This window comes from Cyprinodon tularosa, unplaced genomic scaffold (genome assembly GCF_016077235.1).
Source record: "Cyprinodon tularosa strain WSP-4 unplaced genomic scaffold, ASM1607723v1 ctg697, whole genome shotgun sequence".
NCBI lineage: Eukaryota > Metazoa > Chordata > Actinopteri > Cyprinodontiformes > Cyprinodontidae > Cyprinodon > Cyprinodon tularosa.
The window spans coordinates 102,572-127,164 of NW_024039448.1; the positions used below are offsets into that span (position 1 = coordinate 102,572).

Below are 24,593 nucleotides of genomic sequence, written 5' to 3' on the forward strand. Positions count from 1 at the left end.
CCATCCATCATCCATCATCCATCCATCCATCATCCATCCATCCATCCATCCATCCATCCATCCATCCATCCATCATCCATCCATCATCCATCCATCCATCCATCCATCATCCATCCATCATCCATCCATCCATCATCCATCCATCCATCCATCCATCCATCCATCCATCCATCCATCCATCATCCATCCATCCATCCATCCATCCATCATCCATCCATCCATCATCCATCCATCCATCCATCCATCCATCATCCATCCATCCATCCATCCATCCATCATCCATCCATCCATCCATCCATCCATCCATCATCCATCCATCCATCCATCATCCATCCATCCATCCATCATCCATCCATCCATCCATCCATCCATCCATCATCCATCCATCCATCCATCCATCATCCATCCATCATCCATCCATCCATCCATCCATCCATCCATCCATCATCCATCCATCCATCCATCCATCCATCCATCCATCCATCATCCATCCATCCATCCATCCATCCATCCATCATCCATCCATCCATCCATCCATCCATCCATCCATCATCCATCCATCCATCCATCATCCATCCATCCATCCATCATCCATCCATCCATCCATCCATCATCCATCCATCCATCCATCCATCATCCATCCATCCATCCATCCATCCATCCATCCATCCATCCATCCATCATCCATCCATCCATCCATCCATCCATCATCCATCCATCCATCCATCCATCCATCCATCCATCATCCATCCATCCATCCATCATCCATCCATCATCCATCCATCCATCCATCCATCCATCCATCATCCATCCATCATCCATCCATCCATCCATCCATCCATCCATCATCCATCCATCCATCATCCATCCATCCATCCATCCATCCATCATCCATCCATCCATCATCCATCCATCATCCATCCATCCATCCATCATCCATCCATCATCCATCCATCATCCATCCATCCATCCATCATCCATCCATCCATCATCCATCCATCCATCCATCCATCCATCATCCATCCATCCATCCATCCATCCATCATCCATCCATCCATCCATCATCCATCCATCCATCCATCCATCATCCATCCATCCATCCATCATCCATCCATCATCCATCCATCCATCCATCATCCATCCATCCATCATCCATCCATCCATCCATCCATCCATCATCCATCCATCCATCCATCCATCATCCATCCATCCATCATCCATCCATCCATCATCCATCCATCCATCCATCCATCATCCATCCATCCATCCATCCATCATCCATCCATCCATCCATCCATCCATCCATCCATCCATCCATCCATCATCCATCCATCCATCCATCCATCATCCATCCATCCATCATCCATCCATCCATCCATCATCCATCCATCCATCTTAAATGGTTTGATGTCATTTTTTTCAGCATGAATTTAAGACATATGTTTTTACTGTGGGAAATCCAACACTAAACGACTGCCACTCTGGGTCCCTGAGCAAAGACCCTTAACCCTGCATAGCTCCCAGGGGGCCGCACAATGGCAGCCCACTGTTCCCAAGGGGATGGGTTAAATGCAGAGGATGAATTTCGTTGCTCTGTACTTGTAACAATTTAATGACAATAAAAGCTGGAAAAAATACCTTCATGAAAGACAAAGACAGACAGAGAGATGGATGCATGGTTGGATATCCCCCAGACATGAAGAAACAAAGATGTTTCTTTTGTGTTTTTACACATTATGATCCTTAATGTTTCATCAATTTCAGTGTATCAATAATATAAAAAAATCTTAATTGAATTTTAAGCAGGTATTTTATTTTTTAATTACAAAAGACATCTATACTTTACTCTTTTCAAGCTTTCCAAACATCATGAGCTGTATTGTACACGAGTTGATAAGCAACTTCAATTGTGTCATCATTTTGTTCTCATCCTTAGCCTAGAATAAAACAATAAGATCATACTGTGGCTTATATTGTTGCAGTCGAGTGGGATTAAATGTACCACTGCAACAGCTGGTCCATCAGAAAGAGATGAACTGAGAAACTAAACGATCAGAGACCGGATGCTGTAAACAGATGTGAATAGGATTTTCTCTGCCGTTTTTGAGCTTTTTGAAGAGCTCACATTGAATGAATCTAAAAGCCGCGCTTTACTATATATCTTCATAGTGTAGTTACATACATACACATTTCTGAATTGGGGTTTTATTTATTGAGAAAGCAAGCCCATTGACATCAGGTAAACCAGGGGTAGGCAATGTTGGTCCTCAGTCCCACTGTCCTGCAGCTTTTCAATGCATCCCTTCTTCAACACACCTGAAACAAATGATTGGATAATGTCTAGGCCTCTGGTAAGCCTACCCACATGTCAAGGAGGTAATTTGGCATTTTGTTTCAGGTGTGTTGGAGCAGGACGCATGCCTAAGCTGCAGGACAGTTGCATTCAAGGAACGTTCATATATATAAACAGTCACCTAATTTGAATATTAATTTTATAATAACTTGGGGCTTTCAATTATTTATTAAAGCTGGTTGTTCCTCATGTTGGACTGATTTCACCACATACAACTGTAGTTACATTTAAAAACAAGAATTGGGAGCACTCATATTGTTTATCTAACTCTCCTTGGTAATCATGATTGAATGAAGTTAGTAGTTTGTCTGCATCAAACTGCTGTGATAAACAAGACTGCTCTGAGACTTGTTGGATGGAATAATACTTTGTCGAATAGAAAAACCCATGAGAGTAGATGTATATCTGTATGTGTATGTCTATGCGTTTGAAGTGGTAGGTATACCTTTCACTATGTTAGGAGTGAAAGGTATACATTTTATATTTTTTAAAGACAGAAAGGTGCTGTAGGAGATCTTTTCTGATGCATTTTTTAATATGTGGCTTGAAGATCTCCCCACAGCTGCTTAGCAAGCAGGGAAATAGAAGGTCTGGAAGTGAGCATAAAATAAATGGTCCCCGCTCTGGTGTGAAATCAATGAGTAACCCCTGCCAATCACAAAACACGGTCCGTTGTACACTATTGGTTTCTGACACGTCAATCATGGTCGTCTGCTTGTCCCTCCCCCTGTGTACGTACCCTGACACATGAACAATGGGCTGGAAGTTAGGCACTGTTATGCTATATTCACACCTAAAACAGCAAGAGCAGCAAAGTGCACATGCTGCTTCATTTTTGATGCTTGTAAAAGTTTAGTTCTGACGCAGAACTGAAGCATCTTCGCTGCTCTAGCTGTGCGGTAAAAAAAAGTGGGTCTGAAGCACGTTAGGCGGAGCTACTCTATCCTTTCTTTGCCTGTAACAATGGCAGGTATATTTGCTGTGATAAGTGGGTAAAAAGTAGTTTGAATCTATTTTTAAGTGAGAAAGTCCACCTGAGAGAGACTTACTGAGAGGGACATGAGCACCACTTACACTACCCTCTGAAAACTAAAAATCTGTGCAGAGCTTCAGTCAGTTAGTTCGGTTCCTTAGTTGGCTATAGTCCAACCATCCCCCTGGGCCTCCTCCTGGTCGGATATGTCTGGAACACCTCCTGAGGGATGCGTCCATGGGGCATCCGAAGAAGAGGTCTGAACCACCTCAATTGACTTCTCTCAATGTGGAGGAGAAGCACCTCCACTCAGATCCTCTACCGGACGGCAAAGCTTTTAATAGTCAACCTGCGGGGGATATTCATTTTAGCCACTAGTATCCAGGATCCTTCTCTTTAACTCATGAGAATTTAGCCTTTTTGGCTCTGCTCTCTTTTCACCATAACAGACAATTGGAGCGTCTGCATTGCTGTAGCAACTTCACCGATCTGTTTTTGATCTCCTGCTCCATTTTCCTCTCACTTGTGAACAGGACCCTAAGAGACTCGAACTCCTCCAGCTGAGGCAGGAACTTTTCTCCAACATGAAGAGGGCGAGTCACCTTTTTCCAATTAAGACACATGGACTCGGACTTGGAGGAGCTCATCTTCCTGCTGGCCACTTCGCACTCGGCTGCGAACTGGTCCATAGATCTTGGCAGGAGAAAGCCAATGATCCTTAAAATTTATGAACAGGACCAGTGAAAGAGGGAAGCCCTGCAGGAGTAAGCATGCACCACGGACAGGTAAAACTTAATACAGGCAACCGAACAGACTCTTGCCCCGCTTTCAGCTACTGGATGGTACCTAGCCCACAGAGCAAACGTGGACCGTTTAGGTTAAATCCAATCAACCTTGAGGGTGTAGAGCCACTCCAGGGTTTCATGGCCAGTAAAAGCACACTGCTCTTACTGGAGCCAAGCATTAATATTCAACAGTTAGCCTCATAGGCTCTCCGCTCCAGCACCCTGACATAGGTTTTCCTGATGAGGCTGAAAAGTGTTATCCCCTGTAGTCGAAACACACCTTTCGATCTCCCTTCTTGTAGACAGGGACCACCAACTCAGTCTGCCAGTTCAGGGGCACTGTCCCTGACTGCCATACAATGTTGTAGAGGAATGTCAACCTCAACAGCTCAACAACATCTAGAGACCAAAGGTAATTAGGGAATCCAACCCTGAATCCTTGGCTCAATGGAGTTTTTTGTTTTTGATAAATAAGTGTGGCTCTGACCACCCATCCTCCGCGTCCACCAGGGCAGGCATTACAGCCAGTTTGAGGAGACCCTCAATGTGTTCCTTGCACAGTCCAAAAATGTCCTCAGTCAAGGTCAGCAGCTCCCCACTCCTAATGATAAAAAGCATTAGCAAAGCACTGCTTCCCCTCCAGAGGCACTGAAAAGGTTACCATAATTCTTTTGAGTCTGACTAATAGTCTTTCTTGATTGTCTCTCCAAACACCTCCCAGGCCAGAGTTTTTGCTTAGGCAACCATCTAGGCCGCGGCAGACTTGGTCTCATGTTACCTCCTCGTTTCCTCAGGAGCCCCACAAGCAAACCAGGCTGTATAGGACTGAATATTCAGCTTGATTGCATCCAAAATTATCAGTGTCCTCCACTGGATTAAGGGGTTGCTGCTAAACAGGTACCACAGACAATAGCCACAGCTATAGAACGTAATCCAGACATGGTGACTCCATGTTCCCAGACATACACATAATCTGGGAGAAGCTCAGAGGTGGGAGTTACATTTGTCCCTGAAACAGGACTAAACCAGGTATTCCCAGCAGGATCTCACTACTCCTTTGGCCTGCCAAGTCTTTCTGTGTTCTTCAAGCATATCCAACACTTCAACAGGTGCTCATCTCTGGATAGCTCAACTCCTCTCATCACCCAAGACATGCGACTGAAGGTCAGAATATACGACAACAAAGATAATTGACCTTTGGTCTAGCGTGTCATGTTCAGAGTTGAGTGTCTGTTTCTCTTTCTGATGACACTTTTCAGGTTTCACTGTTGTTTCTGTCACTGATGTTTCTTGAAGTCCCCCAGCAAGGTTTGATCTATAACGATATCTACCACGTCAGTGACACTAATACCCCTTTCACACTGGCCAAAAAAAAGACACTCAGCTCTGACTCGTGTGCTGTGTGAACTTTAGTCCCGGGTTGACCTACTAAGTTACGTGACACCATTGAACTTAATTTACGGATGTCAACACACTACGCCAGTCGCCTCTGATCTAACAAGCCGCAAGAACTCTGTTTACATTTGATAAACATAGCGCTGCACTAGTAAGAGGGATTCAGACCGATAAAAGAGCCAAATACTAAAGAATACTATAGAATGACTATGCTCTGGACGCTGTCCATGTTGCTGTCTATTAGTTACTTCTCTGATTTCTGTCACATTGTTGACATCAACAATGCTTTCCCAGCGTTATGCCATGATCAGACACGCAGTGGTGGGGGACAGTGGCCATGCAGCTTTCTAGCAGGGGGTCAGACTCGGCTTTTCGGTCAAATGGGAACAGAGCCAGAGCAGATTGTTAGTGGGTCAACGACTGGATTTAAAAAAACAGAGTTTTCAGTAGGAAAATGGCTTAAGAAGGCCTAGTACTTCATACCCGTGCTTGGCCTATGGCCCGAAACAACAGTCAGAGACCCACCCATCCGCATCTGAAGGTGCAGGGATGTGATCCACTGATGTTGTAAAAATGTTCCCTTATTTGCTGCTCACACACCTGACATTTTTTAAATATGGCATAATAAAAGGTTATCCTTGTGAATGTAAACTTATGACCACATTTGCTTATGCTCTGTTTGCAATCTTTTTTTCCAACACAAGCATTCAACAGAAATTCTTTTTATTTATTGAGAGCCATCAGTAGAAGATGAAGTCAAGTCCTTGTGTCTCTTTATGTCCTGACATAAAGAGACACAAATGTGTGAAAGGATCTCACAGTCAGACCACATAAGGTTCAAACAAATGTTATTTTTATAAGAAACCCTGAGTTTGGTTTAAATAGTGATGCTCTCTGTCTGTTACATCTGTTGCTTGGCCTCTTTTTGATCTTTCGGATCCTTCAGTCCTAAAACAAGCGAAAAAACAACAACAACAAATAAATTCATAACAGGAAAACTAACATAAATCAACTTCTAGGAAATCATATGTAAGGAGATAATGCTAGACTCTTAAGGATTACAATTAAAATGACCATACTTTTTAAAACCTTTGATTTAAATTTCCAGTTTTCATTGAAGTTTTACTTTTTTGTTTTTCTTTTTTCTTCCTTTTTTTAAAACACGCTTTTCTGTAGCCTCCAATAATTGGCTTTGAGTGTTGAAGTTTGGGGTCATTTTAATGCTTTTGGAATGTGAACTAAAATAATTCAGATTTGTTTCAGAATATGAGGTTTAGAATTGTCTAATGAGCATTGGAGTTAAAGCTGGAGTGAAACCCCCAGTTTGCATTGTGCTTTGTTTGGACCTTGCAATCTGACCAGTTTAAAAAAACATTGATGCAACCTTATCACTTGAGTTCAAAATGAGTGAGTCGCAAACAGTTGTAAAAAAGGTCCCTGTTTGACTCCATTTATAAATCATGAATAAGTTTTAGTTTTTTATAAAACAGAGGATGGAAATTAGATCTGAAGCTTTTTCCATAGTCCCAGATTTAATGGTAAAATATAAAAAAAATATTCTTTACTTTTCCAGGCTTTTCAACGAATGTTTCAAAGATAGCTGCCACTCACATAATTAGCATTTTTTTAATTCCCATTTTCCAACAGAGGCGACCCCCCCCCCCCGAAAAAAGAAAAAGAAGAAAAAGAAAAATAAGAAAAATAAAATAGTTTGAGGTCAGTGTATCCATCTTTGCCTGTTTCCAGCCATTTAACTCCATCAGCATTCAGGAAATGCTGTAGAGACAGTTTTGCTTATTTGTGTCCTGCTCCATTTCAGCGATGCAACCTTGACACACCACAGATTGTTTAGTTCATAAATCTTAGAACCGCTGTTCATCCCAGTGCATCTGCAGCAAATTACAGTTTTAATGCATCTTGGACAAAAACCTGCAAATTCCACTCAAGTTCATGCAGAAGGGTGCTGTCTTAGTTGTAATCTTGCAGATACAAATGAGCTTTGAAGCAGAGAACAAAAAGAGTCAATATCCTCTTTCTTTTTCATGCAGTGTTTTTAACAGTATGCCTCCACTTGTTGTTCTGGTGGTTGATCCATTTCTTCAAACACATACGGCGTTCCCGTCGAAGGCTTGTGGCCATTTACCAAGGGTTCTGGTGGTACCTCCGCCTCACCCGGAACAGCAGTCAAGTACATGTCCCACATCTGCTCAGGCAGACCCAGCTCCACCATCTTCTGCTTGATCATCAGGTTCTTCTCAATGCTGTGCCTCTTGTATTTAAACTCTATGATGGTCTTTGTGTACCTGTTCAGGGTTGTCACTGCAGAGCCCATGCAGGTGCCAAAAGAGCACCAGGCTAAGCTGGAAGAAGAAAGACAAAGGACTACACATTAGGAGTTAGACCAGCATGAATAATTATTTAGAGTTAAAATAAATTATTTATAATTTAATATATTGTTTTGGAATAAAAATTTTAGTCCTTATCAGGTTCAGCTTCTAAAGTAAAGTTCTGTTTTATTTCAATTGTAATAACAAAACTAACACTCCGGTGTTACTGTTTCTGTCTTTATAAAATGATATATTCTGGTTGCATTAAGTAACCAAAATGTTTTCTTTGAAAGATTTAGGATTTGCTTACGCATAAGACCAGCTGTAGTCCCAAGTCTTGGGCCTCCAGTCTTCAGGTCCGATAGCGACAGCAAGATGGAATATGGTGGTGAACATCATGTGGGCTAACATCCCACAAAGGCCTGAAAAAAAAGAGCATATGGGCCCATACTCACAGATTCATCAAATTCCAGGAAGGAGAATTATGTGGTAAAGGTTATATAGCCCAGAACAAACTCATTTGCATATTTTTCCCTCTAAATTTTCACATTTTGCGATTATTACACCCACAAACCACAATGTATTTATTTTTATTTTTATCTGAACAGCACAAAGTAGAGCATTCATTGTAGTGTATGAGGAAATAAAAATCTGGGATGTGCTGTGCATTTGTAGTAATAATTTAGCTGTGAAATGTAATTATTATTGAAGAAAAAAAGCACAATTTCTCATAACTAAAATCCCCCTGAGGTTATGGGAGTAGATCCTGGATTTTGTCCAACCTGTAAAAACTATATGGTTTATGTTTTTTTTTTTTTTTACTGTAAGGCTTAAAACAGTGCTTCAACTAAAGCAAGATATGTTCATGTAAAAAAATCCAGATGCTGCAGACTGATTCAACTATTATTAATTTTTTTCTTCTTGACCAGAAGTAAAATTCAAATGTCCAGATTTGTATTTTTGTTATAGCATATTTCAGCGAGTATGGAGTTCAAAGGAAGGAAAACAGGAAGGAACAAATATAGGAACAAAGGTAAGAAGGAACAAACCAATGAAATAAGGAAGGAAGGAAGGAAGGAAGGAAGGAAGGAAGGAAGGAAGGAAGGAAGGAAGGAAGGAAGGAAGGAAGGAAGGAAGGAAGGAAGGAAGGAAGGAAGGAAGGAAGGAAGGAAGGAAGGAAGGAGCAAGGTCAGAGGACAGAAATAAGAGCTTATAATGTACATGGATGGATGGATGGATGGATGGATGGATGGATGGATGGATGGATGGATGGATGGATGGATGGATGGATGGAGAGACGGAAGGAGGGACAAACAGCTGTGTGGGTTTAAAGACAGGTTGACAGATGAACTCGTCTACTCTTTAAACACACGCATGTTTCCACAGTTTTAACAGTTTTTTAATCATCATCCACAGCTGGAAAGTACCTAAATCTGGGAAATTCTCAGAGTTTTCCAGATTTAGGAGGAACCATGTGAATTATAACAACGGAGGGGTGAGGGAACTCTACATCATTCCGACTCTCACTCAGTCTCTGCTGCTGCTTTTTCTGGGATTAACACAGAACAACAGGGGGGATTGGATAGCATGGGATTCAGGAGTACGGCACTGTGTGTGGGAGTGGGGGCAGGGATGGGGGTCAGAGGGGGCGGGAGGGAGGTCATTTGGGCGGATCTTGGCACAGTCCAAACCCGCTGCCCCGGTTCCAATCCGATTACTCTACAAACCAGTAAATCCTCCTAGGCAGCGAGTGGCCACAGATCAGTTAGCTTTTCTGATGCTTGACTGTCAGTCTCATCATATTCAACCACACTGAGCTGCTGCACTGCTTCTTTAATAACATTACGGTAAATCCCGTTGCATTGACATAAGCGAACCTCTAAAATGTCCAATTCGCACAGAAATCAGGATATAAAAGAACAAAGACATTAATAAGCTGCCTGTTGATGCCAAAGTTTCCTTTTGGAAGAAACTCCCCCCATCCCCACCACCTTCATAGATCTGTCACTTATTAGATTGTTTTGCTTTTACCTGAAAGAGCAGTGCACATGGCGGCGAAGGCACTGAGTTTTAACTTGTTCATGACGCTGAAGCAGGAACCCTGCTCCATAATCAGGAGAACTCCGCCTATGAAGAGCAGACCGAGGTACAGACTCTCTGCAACGACACACAGCCACAGCACACCTGGGAACACAGAAAAAATATCACCTGTTGCAGCCCTTATTTTAGCTTGACACTAATGGAAAATCCCAATTGTCCAACAGGCATGTTCTGTTCAACGCTGCCATCAACACCGTTGTTTATAGATGCTGGAGATTGGCCTGTTTTCCAGTGTAGTCCTGTTTCTCTGACCGTGACTGGCTGGATGTGCTCTCTTCATCCTCTAACATGGGAGCTGCCTTGGAGCTCGTCTGCCTGGCTGTGTGTTTCCTGGACGCGGCCGCCTTTTACAGCTGCTTTTTGTATCTCTGCTTCTGTCTCCTTGAACCCCAGTGGGCCTCAGCAGATGGCCGCTCACTCTGAGCTTGGTTGTGCTGGAGGTTTTCTTCCTGTTAAAAGGGAGTTTTTCCTCTCCACTGTCGCTACAGGCATGCGTGAGCGACTGTGAGCGACTGCCTTCTAGTCAATCAGTCGATGCAATCAACTGGTTTTCCTTAGATAGAAAACTTTGAATCGATTTGACCGGATGATCTGGTTGAACTGTAAAGTGCCTTGAGATGACATGTGTTGTGAATTTGGCGCCATAGAAATAAACTGAATTGAAAACTGAATTGAATTGTTAAAATCTGGGAAAAATTAATGAGAGACTCCTTGAGACAGTTTTAGCATTTCTATCATGGGCGTAGGTTTGCATAGGGACCATATGGACATGTCCCTACCAAAGTTTTGAACCGACCTAATTGTCCCTACCAATAATTGGATGTGAGCAACATGTTTATAATTTACAGCAGTAGTTGTTGCAGCAGTGGCTTCTTTTCCTCTCGCAGCTCCTCTGCCTGGTCTCTCCTGTCCCTTTCATGTAGCAGCGCATGGAACTGTGCTGCGCTGTTTAACTCCACTCTCATTGGTTGTTCTGCCTTAGGTCCCGCCTTCTCTCTCCTTGATAGGCTGTTTTCTAGTCCGTCCGTGCTTGGAGCACAAAATTGAACATTTATTCACACTAAAATGCCGCGGTTACTGCAATGGGCTCTATGCACAGCTCCACTACTTCCTGAATTTAAAGCAGCTCCTTTGTTTCCTGTCTTTCATTACTGGACGAAATGATTAATCCAGGTGTGTCTGGCCAGTTACTTAGGTCATACACACCTGGATTAATCAGTGCATCCAATCATGAAAGACAGGAAACAAAGGAGCTGCTTTAAATTCAGGAAGTAGTGGAGCTGTGCATAGAGCCCATTAATATTAGGCTGCAAAACTAGTCCCAGTTAAAAAAAAAAAAAAAGAAATATCATGTGCACTAAAAAACAAAAACCTTTTTTTTCTTTTATAAAACGAAATATTCTGAGTCAGCCAGGAGTTCTGAAGACTGCTGGAAAAATGGGCAAATAAAGGCTGTAAGCATCAACATTTCTGATTCTTAGCCACAGCCACCTAAAAAAGAAAATGTGAGGGTTTCCTTTTTACCGATATTTAGTTGCTATTACTGTTTTCATTTTTTTGATGACTCTTTCAGGTATAATTATTAGCAGGTGTTTTTCTTCTATAGAGTAGCCTATAACAACAAGAAATGGTGCCTAAACATCTGCTATTTTTTCTTTAAAAAGCATAATTAGGGTTCCACAAAATAATAATAATTGAATTGACTATTTATACTTCTAGAAATAGGATAAAGACAAGAACAAACAGAGGAAGAATATTAACATTGATTTTATCTTACATAGATTCCCACACAGTCTATAAGTAAATTAGTACAAACATTAATGTCTGGTAAAAATGCTTGAATCTGGCTATTTATTTGGGATATTATTAAATTACAGATAAGATAGTGTTATAATGTCTTTTATAATTGTTAAAAGTGATTTTATATTTGAATACACTTAGGCTCATTCTCAGTGTTGTGTTTGTAGATGATGCCACTAAAAAAGAAAATAGACATAAGGAGCTATTTAAACAGTCAGACAGTAAGCAATATAGGATGGTGATAAAAGATTGTGTTACATTTAATCCTTTACTATTAAAAATGCACTTATACATTATATGATTATAGGAAACACAGATATCCAGTAATAATAATGCAGGCCAGCTTGTAGGTGAAGCAGCTGCCCTTCAGTGCTTCAGGTGATGTCTAAATAAACCAGGTGATACTAAAATATTTCCACATGAGGAGTTCTGGATGAAGAATATTGACAGACAAAAACATTTTATTTTAATCTTATATATTATATATATGTTTTATTTTTAAAATTTTGGTATAATTACTGATCTAAGTGGGTTGCTCTGTCGGAGAAAGGCATATTTTACATTTTTATTATGTTTTAGAGTCTTTTCTCCAGTTAATGATGAATCACTCACTAAATTAGTTGACAATTATTGAAATAATCAATTAATATGATTCATTTTTTCAGTCCCAGATAAAATACCTGAAATGGGCTATACAGAGTAACTACAGCCCAGATGTTCCACTTTTATGGTGAAGTTAATATTTTAATGAATGTATTATTTTGCTTGATACAGAGAGAGAATAGTAGGTAAAAATATAAGAGTGGGGTTTAACTCTGCACAATTCTATATCTTCAGAAGAAAATACTGTATTTACCTTCTCTCTTAGTCGTTCAAATGAAACCATTTTCAAAGTGGAAAACAGTCCTAATTCCACATTGATCAGAGCCTGTGATACTTCAAACATTAATAAACAGCATCTAATGAGTGTAGTGATTATACAATTTTTATTAATGTACCAAAATGATGCTTTTCTCTTTTAACAATGAATTCCTCTTATCAGTACGGATCCTCACACCGTGCATAAAAAAGGGCATGCATATTGCATAGCACCAATGACACCCGACTGATAGTGTCCCTACCGAAGTTCAAATCAAACCTACGCCCTTGATTTCTATCTACTTTTTGAATCTGCAAACCTTGAAGAAATAAAAAAATATAGCTCAGTAAATTACAAATGATCATTGCAGGTTAATTTACTTTAGTAAAGTTTAAGAAGTAAAAAAATTACAGATTCATAACACACACGTTATTCATTTAGTTAATCTTGAAGAGGATGGCTTACGGCTAATGGAAAATATAAGCTTTAGTTTCCTGAAAATTATATGTGGAAGAATGATGAGTTGATGTCCAGCACACGTCATTAAAACCTTTCTATGAGGATTAGGCTAAAGGTCAATGTGTGTTGCTGACCCTTTAGCTTAAGTATGTACGTTTCTCTTTTTTTTCATTCCACCTCATAATTCAAGGCTCAATCTTTTTTTCTTCTGCATTCTTCTTCCATTTTAAACAACCAACAGAATTTTTTTTTTTTATGTTGGACTAAGTATAGAGAGAAAAAGTTAAAGAAGTGTAAGTTTGGAGTTTCTTCTATGGAATATTAATTATGGAAAATGACATAATAAAACATACTTTTAAAGGAAAAGTGTGGTCAAATTAAGAATACAAACTTCTGAAAGTACTTTAAGTATGAAATTATTACATACTTTTTCAATAATTAAAGCTACAGGGTGTAATAATTACAGGGATATACAGTCAGAAATGTAATATATTATACATAACTATGTTATTTATCATCATCTACGAGCTCAGCCTCTTAACCTTAATATTTGCGTTGCCTTAGAATTTGTTATTTATAATTACATAGGAGCGGGTCTTGCAGCCATGGAGGCAGACATCTTTGCGTTACGGCAGCGCAGAGCCAACAAATCTAGCGATTGCGAGATCTCCCATTACGCTCGAAAGTAACTACGGCAAGTTGAGAGAGATGAACTGAGACGGTACTGAACAATAGATGGCAGTATTAAAATTATCTATGTAAACAAGCCTCATCACTTGAGAAGGTAGGTGATGCGGACGTCGTGGAAGACATTTTGTCCCGTAATGCTCGCCGTACTGTTGGGGGGGAGAAGCGGTGGGGGGGAGATGTTCATGTTGCTGCGGTCTGCAGTCTGACCGCTAGATGTCGCTGAAAATTACACACTGTAGCTTTAAGTGTTTTTAAAAAAGGGTAATTTCATTTGAATGTGCTTTATTGGACACATCCATGTTTGTCAAAGAACACTACTGCCACCTATCGGTTTGTGACGTCACGGTGCGGTATCGGCTGTTGATCAAGTCCCAGTGCTGTATCTGGAGTTTGTCATAATGCGCTATTATCCATGATGGCGATGACAAGTGCACTATGCGAAGCAGAGAGTAACAGATTAATTATTTTTTGTCACTGGCCAGAAGTTTGTTGGCAAATCCTCCTTCTTCTCGTTGGCAATCCAACAATGAACCCGTCCATCGAGGATGATGACTTGGAGAGGTGAAATAACTAAACATTTTTTTCACTTTTACAAGATAGCAACATCCAACTGCCATGTACGGTACGTCGTCATTGTCAGTTTAACTATAGCCATCATGAATTTCAATTCTCTCAAAAACTTAAATAATTGTTGTTGATTGCAGATGTGTCTAGTAGTTTCCATTGATTTTGCTTGTAAAGCGACAGAATTGCCTTCGGCTTACTGCACTTTGATGTCACTGCCGGAAGATGTCAGAAGTGAGGTGTTACTATATTTAGGCAAAAATGGCCCTCTGACCATAAGAGGGCAATGTGGGTGAGTTTTCCTGTCCAAGGAAACACGAACAACTGATCAGTAATTTAAAAGAAAAACAAAAATTACCATTCACATTATCATGAATTGACCAACCTCTATGATGTTCAGGTGCAATCTCAGCAAAGCTTCGACAGTCAAATCCTGTAAAATAAAAATAAACTTAATAAATAAATAAATAAAATATACTGTTCAAACTTAACAGATTATTTCAGGCAGATGATTTGCAGATAATTTGCTGTAATCATCAGAAAAGAATCTTTAATTTGCTAATAAATAATTTACTTTTTAGGATAAGTAAAATTCTTGCTAAAGGTATTCCTAAAAACAAAACATGCATAAATAAAGGAAATTGTTTACATATTTTCTTAAAATGACAGGCTTTCTATGGTCTAATAAGATTAGACCTTAGAAAGCCTGCAAGGATATACGGGATATACGTAGCTAAAAAAAGACTATGAATCTATAATTTGACCTGATGCTTTACTGAGAAACATTATTTAGACTTTTAAATGTCTTCTGTCATAGTTGGGAGTTCTATTAAAGGAATAGTACACCCAAAACATGATTAGCCTTCATTTTCTACTCACCCCCATGCTGAACAACACTCTGGAGTACTTTTTTGATATCTCAAATGCATCTGGAGATCTGGGAGGCTTCTTGCTGTCTGCTGACATTCAAATAATGGAGGTCTATGGCGCCCGAGACAGAAAGGTCCATAAAAGTCCACAAAAAAACGTTTCAATATTCCTCCATACTGCTCGTCCAATGTAATCCAAGTGTCCTGAGTGGGTAGCATCCAGAATTTACTCGAAACGAAGTCATTTAGAATGTTTTTAGAGCATAAACAGTAGTGTATAGGATTTCCTGAAAGCGCGTTCACGACGCTACGGAAGCCGGCAGACCAAACCAGATGAAAGTGCGCATTCAGCGTCTGCTCTGCCAATAATGCAAGCGTAGAAGAAGAAATGTGCTGTTTACCTGTGCAAAGAAAGAAACAACGAAAGAAAAATGTCCGAGGACTTCAGTGTTGAGGAAGAGCATGAGTTCTTTGCTGAGCTGAATGCGCACTTTCATCTGGTTTGGTCTGCCGCGGTTTCCGTAGACTCGTGAACGCGCTTTCAGGAAATCCTATACACTACTGTTTATGCTCTAAAAACATTCTAAATGACTTCGTTTCGAGTTAATTATGGACGCTTCCCACTCAGGACACTTGGAATACATTGGACGAGCAGTATGGAGGAATATTGACACGTTTTTTGTGGACTTTTATGGACCTTTCTGCCTCGGGCGCCATAGACCTCCATTATTTGAATGTCAGCAGACAGCAAGAAGCCTCCCAGATCTCCAGATGCATTTGAGATATCAAAAAAGTACTCCAGAGTGTTGTTCAGCATGGGGGTGAGTAGAAAATGAAGGCTAATCCTGTTTTGGGTGTACTATTCCTTTAAGGCTCAAAAAGGAAAATCAAATCACTATCAGTATGGAAGTTTGAATTATATGTCCAAATTATACCTTATTAATACCTTATTTTATCATAAATAATCAACTGGATTGTGGTCTTTTCTGTTGAGCCAAATAATATGATTATGTATCTTTAAACAGGTATGTCTAAAGTCAATTCTTGAGGAGTGTTTTCGTTCACGTTTTGAATGTTTCTCAGCTTGTTATGTTTACATAAGACCGTTCTACGTGCTCGTCCTGTTAGCTATCTTTTTAGGCGCATGTGCAATTTCAAGTGTGTATATATATATATATATATATATATATATATATATATATATATATATATATATATATATATATATATATGGAGCTACGGTTTCAGACAGTCATTGAACTTCACTTTTCTCACCTCAGTTTTCTAAAAATGGCTGAGGGTCATAAAAGGAAAAGTGTCGACAAAGTGTATGAGAAGAAAAGAAAGGCGTCAGAAGAGGCAGATATATGCCAGAATGCTTTGCGCGGAGAGCTCTCCGTGCAAAGCATTATGGGATTTGGCTGTCCCATACCACTGTCGCAATAAGCTGTTGCTACCCGACGGCAACTAATAACAAAGATCGTGCAGGTACGGCGCAGTGGACCAACGGGGAAGTGATCATCTGTTGGAACGGTAAGTTGACTAAGTTCAGTAAAGTCCACTATATAGCAATTGCTCTATATAGTGATTGAGGGATTTAGGGGTTAGAGCGGACGTTCTGACTCAATAAGCTTGAATGAGCTATGATAACAGCAATTTTTAAACAGAGCGTGCACTAGGAGAAATGGGCTCATGCACGCTCGTGCATGCATGTTTTTCTTTTTTAAAGTGGAGAATGTGGGTCTTTTAAAAAAATCGGGAAAAACCTCCACAATATCTTTAAAGTTCAGCAAAAGCCTCTTAATCAGCCATCAGTGAAAATCAGCTGTGCTAAAACAGGAAAACCTATAAAAGCCGCAAGACAGCTGCAGTCCTGTCAGACGTACGATATTTATCATATTTGTACGACAATTTTGCCCTCCGTACGATGTACGTTCAATAAACCCAAAAAAGGCCACATGTATGATAATGAATGTGTGGTAATTGGTTGCCATCAGCTTTCTTGGACAAACAGAACGGGGAGAAGGAGGAAAGTTTAAGAAGGTGGCAGGGCAGGACCAAAGTAAGCAGCTCCGCCCAAAGACTTATAAAAAAGAGGGGAGAGTCTATTTGTATGGCTGTGACCTGTTGCTGGTTCAAAGAGCAAAGCTTTCTGCAACACAGAGGTGTTAGCTGAAGCAAAAAATATATAAAAAACACACATGGACAAGGGAAGAATCTACCAGAGGTGTCAAGTAACACGGTACCAATACTTCATTTCCTTACTTAAGTAAAAATGTTATACTTTACTGGACTAATTATTTTTAGACAACTTTTTACTTCTATTCCTAACATTTTTTTTACAGTTATCTCTACTTTGTACTCCTCACATTTAAAAAATATCCTCAATATTTTTGTTTCATTTAAGCTCATTGTTGTTATGTTGGTATTTAAAAAAGATAAAGATCATCAAAATGTTTGTTTTTCATCCAGACAATTAATTTCTTTGTGGTTGGACTCTTTTGTTCTCTTTTGTTGTTTACCAAAGTTTTTCAAGATGATGCAAAGTTAATTTGACACTGTTACCATTAGCTATAAAACTAGGATAATTAAGTCTAAGGAAATTATCCAGAATGGTAAAAAATAATCCTTTTATAGGGTAGTGCAGTGAAGCTTCTGTCCCTAACATTTTTTTCTGCATGACTTTTACTTTTATACTTTAATTAGCCTTAAAATTGTAATTTTATACTTTTACTTGAGTAAAAGGCTTAAGTTGACACTCTAGCTTAGTGTTTTTAAACATTAGGGTTTATACTACTGTTGCACCGATGCCAGTTTTTGGCCCCAATACCAATAACCGATACCTGGCTGTGCAGAATTGGCCAATACCATACCGATAACATCTGTTTGAAATTGATGTGTGTGTGTGTATATATGAAGAACTGCATACTACTTGGATGTAAAATAATTTCCATCATGGCTTTGTCATGCTATTGCCTACCTTTGTGACGCAGGAAAAAGACTAATAAATAGTAAATCCAGTACAACTTTTTATTGCCTACCTGGAATGGGTGACAATAGTTGAATAAAATTTTGGCTCTAAAATGGTATCGTTGCCCTATTTGCTGGTACTCACCTATATCACCATTTTAGTGCTGGATCGGGGTCCCGTCCAATACTGGTATCGGTGCAACACTAATTTATACTTCTACTTGAGTAATAAACATTATTAATTTAAAGTAATTTCCCTCTGGGATTATTAAACTATTTCTGATTCTGATTCTAATTTAGACACCTCTGCATTCTACTCATGCAGTATGGCTGCTTTATTCACATTTAATTCTTTCAACCTGTTAAAGATAAGATACCCCTAATGTCTCATGTCCACATATATATATTTACATCAGTATATATATTTGAAGGTTTCATACTAACAAACATTGTAGAAGGATTTTTTATTGGACGCACATTACCCTAACGCAACAGGGGGGCTATTGATGAATCCATTTAGTACTAATGCCACAAAGCTATGAGTGCCTGTTAGACACTACTCAACACCATAGTGATGACACTATATCGATAAACTTATTTTGGTTATGGCAATTGTACGGTAATCTCCCTCAAGATATGGTAATTTTACGTCTCTGGTAGGATAATCCTACATTTCTCACCTGGGAACACTGGACAGTGGCCCTCAGAGACAGCTTTGGACAAGCCTGATTTAAAGGACACTATATTTAACCTTTGCATATTTTACCCTAAAAGAAAATTACAATCAAATTAAAAAGGGTCTGTGGTCTATTTTGCAGTAGGACCCATTACTTGGTAATAGTTTAAATTAGAGATAATGCTCATGATTCAATCGTGGAACAAAAATGGGCATAAATGCAACCCTTTCTGCAGCTTGGGGGCCAAAACCTGTTGCACATTGACAAGACGCATCTGTGGGGATAATATCACATTATGGAGGTGAAAGGAATTTGTTTTTAAACTGACTGGCATAAAACTAACATCACAAAAATGTTAACGCACGACATTTGGTCAGAAAAGGTAGTTGCTTCTTCAGACCTGGACAGGTTATTACCATTCATAGAAATGCATCTTCTGCCCTGTTAAGAAACTCCTAACCTATAGGTAAATGTTTGGCCAAAGGTTGCCGGTCTTTCGCTCAGGTTCATTCTTCTTGCACTGATGACCCTGATGCGAGAGGAAAAAAGCAACTCCATCTCAAAAGTCAAAAAGACAATTCAGCTTTGGGGAATCCTAGTAAGATGCAGCTATAAATCAGTTTGAGATGATGTGGCATGATCTCAGAGATGCAGCTGATACCTTAAAATTCAACTAAAATTTTGATTTTCTGAAACTATAAAATTGTGGCTGATACTGCATGTAGTGACATCAGTTTTACTGTTGTTAAGCTCCAAAAATAGAAATAGAACAAAACCAGAATCAAGTAGCATTAGCATACTTGTTAAACTTCCTCTCACTTTGTTCTTTCACAAATATACTTCCATATAACCTTTTATAATAATTCAGTACATTATTTGTTAACTTGAAATACTCATTGCATTGATTTCAGGCTGACTCTGAAATTATTTCCTGGAAGAAAAATAAGACAGTGATCGTTTTTGACTTTATGTTCTGCTTGAAGAGATTTGGCTTTAGATCGAGAACTAAAGGCTGCATGATTTTATTGGACTACCTGCTGTTGTTTTTGAGCACTAATCCTTTGATTCTGATCTGTCCTTTCATTTCTTCCTCTATTAGATTGCCCCCTTTGCTGCATGCATGCTATCATTTTTCATTGCAGAATCAATGACATGTGAGATATGGAATACAGTAGATAAAGTGCTGGCTTTTTAAAAAGCTAAGCATGTAAACATTCTCTCCATCAAGCACACAGAAAACTATAAAAATGTAGGGTTCCCAAACCATCAAACATCCCCTCTGATTTCATAGAAGAAAGAAAGGCACCCATCCAGGAATCTTTTTCAATTCAAAAGGTCTGAATTAGCATTGAGTTCGAAGCTTTATAGAGTTGCACAAAAAAACTTGTTTTAGAAAACATGCAAATTGAACAAAAAAAGAATGGGTCTGGCACCTTGGAATGGAGAGTTGTTTGGGCTATTTGATAACCTGCAATAGCTGATACTGGTCTGTGCTGCTAAAAAGGAGGTCATTAGGGTCATTGTTGGCCTGGCTGCCCAGGCTAAATGTTTTAGTCCACTGCCTGGGGGTGGGGTTTGGGATGATAGTGGGAAGAACTCTACTCTATTTCTGTGTTGTAGGGTTTTGAGAGCTGAAACCTGAGTCCAACCCCTCTGTTTAAGGTTGTTTTTTCTCTCTTAACATAAATGGCTTCCTTCACACCCCTTTCAAACCACCTGTCTTCTTTGTCCAAAATGTAAACATGCCAGTCCTCAAAAGAAGGTCCTTTAATCATAAGGTGCAGATGTACCGCCAAGTCTTGTCCATAGGAGGTAGCTTGTCTTTGTTGGGCCATGGGTCTGTGTGAGAGGTTGTTTGGTTTCTCCACTATAAAGATCAGAGAATTCCTCACTGCATCAAACTGCTTACACCATGCAATGACACAATGCAGTAAACGGACAATTGATTTACTTCAATTATAAAAGTGTTATAAATTGGTAACATGTGTAAAGGTTAATTTCATAACACCACTTAACTGTAATGTGATGAAGATTAACAATGTATAGAATTAAGTTATCTAGATGGCACTATTCTCTGCCCCTAAAGAGATATAAGCAGTTCAATGCACTGAGTAGTTTGGCATGCAGCAATCCCTACCACTTGACTACCATGTTAACACGTACCCCATGTGGTAGGTGTAAACAATATTATGCAGCAATTCTTCCCGCTGAACTACCATCAGGAAGACCTTAACAGCTGATTGCACCATGTCATTTACATTGCAGCAATCCCTCCCACTAGTCTAGCATGTTGCCGACATAAATAGTTGATTAAATAAGGCCATTTATTTTTCAATATTGATGGAGGTAAACAGTTGCTTGCAATGCATTTGCTTAAGGGGAAAATCTATGCGCCGGAACTAACATATGATGGACAAAAACAGGTAATTGCATTGGGTCATTCATTTATACTGCCTCATCTGTGGACTTTTTACGTTTCTTTTGAAAGCATTTTTTTCTTTTCTTTTCAGGTCAGTAAAACTCATTGAGGTGGATGGTTTTAGGTTGGTCCAATTTTTCTTTTATATTTTTGTATTTATTAATTTATAAATTTTTTGTGTTGGTGTTATTTTAAATCCATTTAGACTTTGTAAAGAACTTTGCTATCTGTCTTTGTTTTTTTAAGTGATTTATAAATAAGAATGGATGGTGATAAACCTAGGAATAATTGTTATTGATCATTTCACCCTTCTAGATACAATAATGCTCTCCACTGCTTCAATGATGGATGAGTTTATACCCTCCAGAGGGCATTTTATGCCTGCTTTGGGAACCATCACTTTAAAACACTTCTGCTGTAAGAAATTTGGTTTTAAAACATCCATAGATAGTATCAATGAATTATTGTTTGCTTAAAAAAATCACAACTGAATTTGTGTTTTACTTGACCAAATTGGTATCAGAGCTAAAGTAAATGGAAATAAAGTTTAAATAAAGAGGTTTCAGGAAGCGGTAAACAATTAATCTCAAGTGAGATTTAACAATTCTTTGTCCATTTATAGTTTATGAAAATAGTTTTCCCATTAATGCACGATGCTGTGGTTTTATTCACAGGAAATTGGTCAATAACCCAACAAAATCTATTCACTACAGTAAAGCACTGGAAATCCACAGAGCTGTGGTTCCCAGGGATCAGGGCTGGGAAACACGGACATATGTTATGGATTATTTTGCTGAGTCCTCCATCATCAATCTGTCAGTGACTGAAAGTCTGGGATTCTTACCGTTCATATCAGCAGCCTGCTCACAGGAGAAAAATATTCCAGTATGGAACTTCCTCAGAATAAACTTTTCCTCTCCTGTCTCAAAGATATATTGCACCTGCCGGCTGTCGTTGAGGTTTGAACTGTTGAAGCGGATGCAGTACGACTGTTTCATTTTCATAGGCGGTCCTGAGCAGAAGGGTTTGGGCACCTTCCTGGTCCCCTCACACCAGTAGCTGGTGGTGACAGCTGACACGGCAAAAGCCAAAGCCACAAAGTTGAGGGTAATTGCCAGGGAAGCTCGCCGCCCGCGCTCTAGCCTCATGTTTGAGGCCAGGGCAAAGGAGCTGAAATGGAAAGGCGACTAATCCTGGCTTGGAATATGTAGCCACTGTTTTTTGCTTCCCAGCAGATATGTCAAATCTTCATAATCTCGTTGCGTTTGAGGCTCCTTGGGTGAGAATTGAGAGCCTCCATCCACCAGCTCTTCGTCTGTTCTGCATTTCTTCACCACACCACAAAAGACCCATTTTTTTTGTCTTTGCTTCACTCAAACCCCCTCCCCCCCACCCCCATTTCATGCTGTATATCAAATTAAACCCATTGCTCCTCCCCATCAGAAAATCTCATCATAAAATGTTATCCATTACAAATGGCAAATTATGGTCCAACCTTCCTGTGAGCATAGTCCAGGCTGAGATTATAATCAAAATAAGGCTCTTGCTGCTTACATATCCCCAGCATTTTCAGAGTGATTGCAGCCAGAGGCAAAAGATCAAGGGCTGGTTTAACTTTGACCAGTGACATAATGTGCGCAGTCTCATATAAAAATCCATCCATAATATGTGTGTCTGTGTGTGAGTGTTTACAGGGGATAAATCCCTTCCAATGGCCAACTGATGGTCATGCAGAAATAAAGAAAATGTACATTCAATTCAATTCTTTTATTAAGGGATAGCCCCTTGAGATGATCCATCTCGTTTTCGAGGGGGTCCCAAGTCGAGGGGGTCCCACATACTGAGATACTTTATAAAGTGAAGCAGCAAAACAATGCAACATGTGATCATCTCAAGGGATAGCCCCTTGAGATGATCCATCTCGTTTTCGAGGGGGTCCCAAGTCGAGGGGGTCCCACATACTGAGATACTTTATAAAGTGAAGCAGCAAAACAATGCAACATGTGCCTTCTGAAATTTACACGCAGCTTGGATGGTATCAATTCATATTTTACATAAATGCCTGCTTATAAGTAAGGTAATCTTTACAAAATGACTTACAGCAGGAACACCTGTATCCAACCTCTGAACAAATCCAGTCAATAAATGTTTGGCGTCAAGCAAATAAATAAAAAAAAACCCTATCAAATTCAAATTGTCAAGTGCAACTAAACAACAGTCCTAGCTCAGGTAAGAAGGTCCTAACATTAGGACTGTCCAAGGTCAAACGTTTGTGGAAGCTCTAGGAGCGTTGAACCTTTGGGAATCTCCCCCAAACTCTTGACTAGATTTTCCTTTGCATTTCTCTTAAGGTTTAGATGCCCCTACTGCTTTTCTGCCAATGTATTTCAGTACATTGAACTTTCTAATAGAATGCTTGGATACACTAGTAGTGCAGGGAATAACTAATGTTGTTAGTCAGTCATAGAAAAACTAGGCCAATTATTAACTAATTATTAGAGCATCTTGGTAACTGCATTATGTCACTAAAACTCAATCAGTCAAAGCGACTTTCTATAGGCCCCTTTCTGTGCAGTGAGAAGAAAGTTTTGCTGCAGAAACCAACAACAGGGAGCAACATGAGGGGTGTTGGTTGAGGAAGTTTAAAATAGATAGACCTGCTGCAATGTTTGCTGTTGTTCAGGCTGCCATGAAAACAGACTAAGAGGTGGGACGATGGTGCAGAGCCACTGATTCAAAGACAGCGTTCCTAAAGAAAATCACTATCTAAAGACAAATGATAAATGTTCCTGTGATTTACTCATGTTGTGTATTAACGGAAAAAAATTATATCTTATTTAATAAGAATTTGAGCTCTAGTGCTGCGTATTCCAACCAACATTTATTTTATTTTATATCAAGTCAGAATAAATTCAATCGTTGAAGTGAGGCTGCCATGCTCTAGCGTCACCAGTCCCTCTGACCACTAATGCAGGTGAAGTGTCTTACCCAAGCGTCTAGTCGAACCTGGCTGGACTTGAACCGACAACCCTCTGGTCCTGTATTTGCTACAGTACCCCTATCATCTCAACACTGGCTACCCACGTACTAGTCTTTATTTTCTGTGTCAATGACTTTTGTTTCTGGAAGAGTTTTAAATCTTTTTGATTCTGTTGCAAAGTGTATTTTGTTTTGTTACAATTCCTGAAAAGCATAATTTTTCAGATTCACACTGGTTTTATGTCCAGTTGAAGCTTCAGATTCTAAAACATTTAACTTGCTTTTTCTTTATTTATAAACAAAAATCATAAAAACATCTACATACTGTAAATGTATTTGAGCTCAGATGTACAACCAACCACACACCAAAAATG

At 39.4% G+C, this 24,593-nt stretch overlaps 1 protein-coding gene across 1 annotated transcript; it reads right to left on the reverse strand.

The window, feature by feature from the left end:
- Positions 1 to 1,633: 1,633 nt before the first annotated feature.
- Positions 1,634 to 22,834, reverse strand: LOC119771962 (germ cell-specific gene 1-like protein). Its single transcript, XM_038268186.1, has 5 exons — positions 22,085 to 22,834; positions 14,691 to 14,738; positions 9,865 to 10,017; positions 8,144 to 8,255; positions 1,634 to 7,866 (listed from the first exon to the last, which is right to left on the reverse strand). The coding sequence occupies exons 1-5, from the start codon at positions 22,386 to 22,388 to the stop codon at positions 7,560 to 7,562; spliced, it is 924 nt and encodes a 307-aa protein (XP_038124114.1). The 5' UTR covers positions 22,389 to 22,834; the 3' UTR covers positions 1,634 to 7,559.
- Positions 22,835 to 24,593: the final 1,759 nt, after the last annotated feature.

Coding starts and splice junctions, on each gene's coding strand:
- LOC119771962 (XM_038268186.1), bottom strand. CDS start 22,388: ATGAGGCTAGAGCGCGGGCGGCGAGCTTCCCTGGCAATTACCCTCAAC. Junction 8,256..9,864: donor CATGTGCACTGCTCTTTCAG/GTAAAAGCAAAA, acceptor CTTTTTTTTCAG/GCCTTTGTGGGATGTTAGCC. Junction 7,867..8,143: donor GACTACAGCTGGTCTTATGC/GTAAGCAAATCC, acceptor TTCTTCTTCCAG/CTTAGCCTGGTGCTCTTTTG.